Source organism: Macrobrachium rosenbergii, chromosome 37, assembly GCF_040412425.1.
Source record: "Macrobrachium rosenbergii isolate ZJJX-2024 chromosome 37, ASM4041242v1, whole genome shotgun sequence".
Classification (NCBI taxonomy): Eukaryota; Metazoa; Arthropoda; class Malacostraca; order Decapoda; family Palaemonidae; genus Macrobrachium; species Macrobrachium rosenbergii.
Window position 1 is genome coordinate 18,609,037 of NC_089777.1, and position 7,500 is coordinate 18,616,536.

General features: G+C 31.0%; 1 protein-coding gene across 1 annotated transcript in view; it reads right to left on the reverse strand.

The window, feature by feature from the left end:
• Window positions 1-7,500, reverse strand: part of LOC136825379 (zwei Ig domain protein zig-8-like) — a 228,151-nt gene that overhangs the window by 78,550 nt on the left and 142,101 nt on the right. Inside the window, exon 2 of the mRNA XM_067081661.1 lies at window positions 2,547-2,627. Within this exon, the coding sequence (XP_066937762.1) occupies window positions 2,547-2,598 (52 nt within the window). The 5' untranslated portion in view covers window positions 2,599-2,627. The remainder of the gene's footprint in view (window positions 1-2,546; window positions 2,628-7,500) is intronic.

Sequence of the window (7,500 nt, forward strand, 5' to 3'; positions counted from 1 at the left end):
TGGTTTATGTTTTGAGAGGTTTTGCGTTATTTTGGGGGGCTCGTTTTTGGAGAGATTTTGCGTTGTATTTTTTTTTTTTTTTGCTGTGTTTTTTATGTTTTGGGAGGTTTTTCGGGATTTTTTGTCTGTTAAGTGATGTTGATATGATTCTTTATAAACCACACAAAAATGTGTGTGTGTGTATGTATGTATGTATGTATGTATGTATGTATGTATGTATGTAGGTAGGTAGGTATGTATTCATGATATCGAGTAATGTATTCATAACATAATTTATCCTGCATCATCATGCAGCATATTTTTCACTTGGATTCTATCTTCTCCGTGAATTACGTTCAATACAAAAAATATATGAATAACAAGTAAGTTTCTATGAAAGAACAATAACAGTAAATTAATTATTAATCCCAATAAAATCTACAACGTTAAAAAAACAAATAAAAAACACAACTCCACACCTCAATAACAAACACACGCGGAAACGACGGAACGAAAAGAAAACATGCGCAAGAAAATAAAAAAAGAAGACAATAAATGAACGTAAATGAATCCACAACCGACTTGCAAACACAACCAAATTTGGCTTAAAGCCGACGGGGCTAAAGGGAGGGAGGGTCAATATTCGTATTGCCATTGTATTGCAGAACGAGAATCCTGCTAAGATTTGCTTCTTGTTAAATGGAAGAGATGGTTTTGTTATGCTGTTAATTACGTGTTGTCTGTGCAGTTGTTTGTGTGTGTGTGTATGTATGTATGTATACAGTTCATATATACATATATATATATATATATATATATATATATATATATATATATATATATATATATATATATATATATATATATATATATATATATATATATATATTATATATATATATATATAATAGAGAGAGAGAGAGAGAGAGAGAGAGAGAGAGAGAGAGAGAGAGAGAGAGAGAGAGAGAGAGAGAGAGAAAGAGAGCACAACTCTTGGCAAATCGTTGGGATTCACAAAATGGAAATTACAAAACGTTTACTATGACAAAAGTTCTTGCTCTTATATATATATATATATATATATATATATATATATATATATTATAAAATTTCCCTTTGAATGGTAATAAAATTAATAATAAAATATCTACAGCAATATATGGAAACTTTCAAAATAAACATACAAAGAAAAAAAAATCCGATAAAAAATGATATTCACAAAAAAAAATTAAACGATCCCAAACCCACGACCATTCCCTGAAAACTCAAAAAAAAAAAAAAAAAAAAAAAAAAACCGCACTCCCATCAGAATATCAAAGAGCGAATGAGGAGGACGAGGGAGGTAGAGTAACATAATAAACAGGAGGATAAGTGTATCAGAAGGGTACAAAGGAGAGGTGGACAGCCCCGTCTGTCTATCTCTAAACAGAGACGCTGTGAAATCCTGAGGGTGAAATGCCAGTGAGATCAAAGCCTGCTCTGCTCTGCTCTGCTAGGAGTCTCTCTCTCTCTCTCTCTCTACATCTAAATTTATATATATATTATATATATATATATATATATATATATATTATATATATATATATATATATATATATATATATATATATATATATATATATATATATATATATATATATATATATATATATGTGTGTGTGTATATTATATATATATATATATATAGAGAGAGAGAGAGTAGAGAGAGAGAGAGAGAGAGAGAGACAGAGAGAGAGACAGACAGACAGACAGACAGACAGATCAATAAAATTTAAATCGTATATCAAACAAGAAAAGATTATATTTTTAAATGCCATCAGATTTTTCCAATTTGACCAAATGGTACTGAGAAAGTCTTCAATGTTTCCTCTGTTTAGTCTAAAGAATGAAATGAAGACACCAATTTAATATTTCATAATTCCTCAGGTTTATGTTTCAGTGAAAACAATTTATTAGAATTTTTATTTTCACTCGACCTTTGAATAAAGAATAAAACTTTTAGTTGTTCTCCATATCTATTCAGTTTACTTTCCAGCAGAAATGTGAAAGCCAAATTATTTTTATATCCCTATAGAGTAACTTTAAGAAAGCAAAAAAAAAAAAAAAAAAAAGAAATGCGCCGAGTTTCTTCGGCGCAATCGAGTTTTCTGTACAGCCGCTACAGCGTATAATCAAGGCCACCGAAAATAGATCTATCTTTCGGTGGTCTCGGTATAATGCTGTATGAGCTGCGACCCGTGGAACCTTAACCACGGGCCGGTGGTGGCCTGTCCTATATCGTTGCCAGAAGCACGATTATGGCTAACTTTAACCTTAAATAGAATAAAAACTACTGAGGCTAGAGGGCTGTATTTTGGTATGTTTGATGATTGGAGAGTGGATGATCAACATACCAATTTGCAGCCCTCTAGACTCAGTAGGTTTTAAGATCTGAGGGCGGACAGAAAAAGTGCTGACAGGACAGAATTAAGTGCGGACGGACAGACAAAGCAGGCACAATAGTTTTCATTTACAGCAAAAAAGTACATTAGTGCTCTTAAGAAACTTGTCCAAAGAAAAGCACTTACCCGAATGCAACAGAAAATGGAGAAACAAGATGAGCATTGTTGGAACGTCCATTATTCTTGTCAGCTAACGACAGTCTTCATCTGCAAGAAGAAAGATCGTGTGAGTTCCCGAAAGGATATTGCGGGGAGGAAAAAGATGATTTCAATTGCAGAATTCTTTTTTTGGGGGGAATGTCTTGTTGGGAGGTGAATGAACTCAGTAAGTTCAGTAATTATGTTTCCTCTGAAATTTTGGATTAGTTTGTATTACGCTCCTTTAAATAGATTTATATTGTCTATTAAAGATGTTTTCCTTATTAATACCAGTGAAAATATAAAATTATGGAAATAATGATTGCAATTCTACATTCACGTGATCTGTTACTTTATAAAAAAAATACAGTGATTTAAATCTAAACTTTTAAATAGAAGTAACATTTGATTTCATAATTCATACAAAAAATAAACAAGTAAGAAATGCGGTATAATGCTGTATGAGCTGCGACCCGTGAAACTTTAACCACGGTATGGTGGTGGCCTGTCCTATACCGTTGCCAGACGCACGATTATGGGTAAATTTAACATGAAATAAAATAAAAACTACCGAGGCTATAGGGCTGTAATTTGGTATGTTTGATGATTGGAGGGTGAATGATCAACATACCAATTTGTAGCCCTCTAGCCTCAGTAGGTTTTAAGATCTGAGGCCAGAAAAAGCGAGGACGGACGGACAAAGCCGGCGCAACAGTTTCTTTTACAGAAAACTAAAAATGTTGGGTTTATTTAAACTAGAAATTAAATAGTCACTAGACCATTTAAACCCTGAATTGTTCAGATCAAGCAGCGAAAGGTATATAAAACTATTTTGAAACCAATTTGCTAATGTGAAACGCCACTGACCATGACAATGTACTATCTCACCCTTAAACTGACCCATTTATAATTAAGAAACTATCTAATCAAAAACCTTACATAAAAAAAATAAAATAACTGATTTAACCAGAACATAACATTTACTGTTTAGCCAGATTAATTTTTCCTGACTTTTCCCAATACCAATAATTACCTGCAAGTGTTTATGATATCCAGACTGAATCTAGATATTCCAAATAATTCAGGCTGATTATAGATATTATTTTTTTCTATGTAAACCTCGTCTGATAGCACCCTACAGTTTAATTAATGGCGTATGTTAAAATGGATATTAGGATAATGGTAATCATTTGTATCCAAAGCGTATATTTAATTCGTCGATTAGCCTTACGAGGGATGTTAAAAAGAGAAATGGTTGAGAAATAGAAGAGCAATAATAATAATAATAATAATAATAATAATAATAATAATAATAATAATAATAATAATAAAAATGATAAAAGATAAATATTAGACAAAGAGAGGCATAATAATAATAATAATAATAATAATAATAATAATAATAATAATAATAATAAGAATAATAATAATAATAATAATAATAAAAGATAATAATAATAATAATAATAGACAAAAGAGGCATAATAATAATAATAATAATAATAATAATAATAATAATAATAATAATAATAATAATAATAATAATAATAATGTAACCTATTCAGACTCTCGTGTCACCCTGAAGAATGAATATATTAATATAAACTCAAACTGAGTTACAATGACTCTCACACCACCATTGCCAAAAAAAAAAATAACAACAGTCTAATGGCAGCTCATTATATTCCCTTGCGTCACCTTGAGGAATTCATTATAAAGTTGTCCAAAAACACACCGAGGTGGCTAATGATGGAAGTAAAAAAAAAAAAAAAAAAAGACGGAAAAATAAGGTAATTGACATCGAGGGCGAGACGAACAGGGACGGAAATTCGGACGGAGGGGGTCCTGGGAAATTAGGCGAAATTTTTGTACTGGCGATTGGTCGCGATCCAATTGACGAACGGGAGAGGAAGGGGAAGGCAGCGAGGTAAGAATATTAAGGAGGTGTGTGGGTCCAGTTGCCAAATTATTTGTCCCAAATTATTTTTGCGCAAATTATTCGCGCGAAAAATTTGCAAATAATTTAGATAGATAATTTTAGAAATAATTTTTCAAAAAATTTGCCCAGATATTTTGCACGAATAATTTGCGAAAAAAATTTGCACAAAAAATTCACGGAAATAATTTGCTCAGATATTTTGTCCATATTATTTACTCAAATAATTTACGCAAAAAAGTTTGTGCAAAGATTTTACCAAATATTTTGCACAAATAATTTGCCCAAATATTTTGCAAAAATAACTTCCCAAATATTTTGCGCAAATGATTTGCAAAAATAATTTCTGCAAAAATTTGCACAAATAATTTGCGCAACAAATTTGCAAAAAAATGCACAAAACAATTTACGCAAATAATTTGCGCAAATTATTTGACAAAATAAATTGCTCAAATTATTTCCCCAAGTAATTTGCACGGTTCTCGTGTGGGGACATTAGGTGATAATTATCTGATGGAGATGAGAGGAGAATTGGAGAGGGAATGTCCGTTTGATTATGTTACTGGAGGGTACGGTAATGGTAACTTTGTTATTGATGTGCGTCTTAGAATGCAGTAAGGCTCTTTGATAATAATAATAATAATAATAATAATAATAATAATAATAATAATAAATTACATATGCTATGTTTGTTCAAAATCTAATATTGGTCAATGCTCCATAAGAAGTATTGATTTGTAAAAAAAAAAAAAAAATTATTTTCACTTTATTTAGTAATTTTCACTGAATTTTCATCCCTATCCAGAACCATTTTAAAAATGAATTAACCTTCCTTGTACCAAAATATATATATCCATTCTCATATATATATATATATATATATATATATATATATATATATATATATATATATATATATATATATATATATATATATATATATATATATATATATATATATATCATATTCATATATATATATATATATATATATATATATATATATATATATATATATATATATACATATGTGTGTGTGTGTGTGTGTGTGTGTTGATAATAGATGCGTGTGCGTGAATGATATTCAAACAAAGAAAACTATAAATTACTTCCTCGATTCCTCGCAAGCAAAGGCCGTGTTAAAGTAGTCACTGTGAGTAATATATTATCTCCCTTAAGCAGTGGAACGTTGATTGCCCAGATAAAACGTTTAATGAATGACCTCCTGAGCCTGAGGAATGATTTTCTGAGGCTCTCCTGAGAAAGATCTCAGGAGATTAAAGGCAAGATTACAGTCCGGAGATATATTGGGGGAAATATATTCTTGGGTGAAATGCATTAAGAAGATTTAAGGAGTTAAGAATCACTCAGCTCTAGGGAGGTCATATCTTAGTAATGATTTCCCGAGGGATATGTTTATATGTTTGTAAGTAAAACGGAGGTATATTTGGGGGGAAATATATTCTTGGGTGAAATACATCAAGAAGATTTAAGGAGTTAAGAATCACTCGGTTCTTGGAAGGTCATATCTTAGTAATGATATCCTGAGGGATATGTTTATAACGAAAAGAACATTACTAAAGGGAGGTATATTCGGAGGAAATATATTCTTGGGTGAAATACATTAAGAGGAATTTAAGGAGTTAAGAATCACTCAGTTCTTGGAAGGTCTGATTTCCTGAGGGATATGTTTATATGTTTGTAACTGAAAGAACATTACTAAATGGAAATATATTGGGGGAAGTATATTCTTGGGTGAAATACATTAAGAAGATTTAAGGACTTAAGAATCACTCAGTTCTTGGAAGGCCTGATTTCCTGAGGGATATGTTTATATGTTTGTAACTGAAAGAACATTACTAAATGGAAATATATTGGGGGAAGTATATTCTTGGGTGAAATACATTAAGAAGATTTAAGGACTTAAGAATCACTCAGTTCTTGGAAGGCCTGATTTCCTGAGGGATATGTTTATAACTAAAAGAACATTACTGAATGGAAATATATTGGGAAGAAATATATTCTTGGGTGAAATACATTAAGAGGGGGTTTAAAGAGCTAAGCATCAATCAGTTCTTGAAAGGTCATACGTTTAGTAATGATATTCTGAGGGATATGTTTATAAAACCAAAAGAACATTACTAAACATTCTCGTAAATGTTGAGCCTTGTTTAATACATGTTTAGGTGGAATTTTCCATGCATAACCTGTTTATGTAAACATTTCGGTACTTATTTTCGACCAAATTTCTGAACAGAAATAAGATATTGATGATAATTTACTTTAACTATTTTAATACTAAAAATATACGCACGCCATCATGAGGCATTTTTAATGTATTAAAAAGTTTTTCTTTTTTAGTATATGACATAAGCTTTTGATACTTCACGAGTACTCTCAGACAAACAAACAAAGAAACAAACAATAAAATAAATAGATCCCCCGTCTTATATTCGTCCTCAAAGCTCAACAGAGAGAGAAAGAAAACTGCCGAGGGAGTTCAGATCACATCAACCCAATTATCCTGCCCCCCAGAAAAAGTGTTTTTTAGGATAAAGATGTCTACTATCGTCCTAAAAAGAACAAAATAATTCCGACACTGAAGAATAGTTCCCAGGGGAACGGAAAAGAGAAAAGAAAAAGAATAGGGCAGATAAAATCGGAAATGATAAAATCGTCTTACGGCTGTGAGCGTCCTCTACCATAAAGGGAAGAAATTGAGTGGTTTAGATTCCAGGTATAAAAGTTCGGTATCCTCTCGGTGGAAAGTCTTGTGAAGTCTAGATAGGGGGAAATTAATGATGGAGTCTACATGCCTCAATTAGAGAAAGATACACAAACGTTCGTACACACACACACACACACACACACACACACACACACACACACACACACACACACATATATGTATATATATATATATATATATATATATATATATATATATATATATATATATATGTATAATGTATGTATTAGATAGATAGATATAATAAGTTTTCTAAA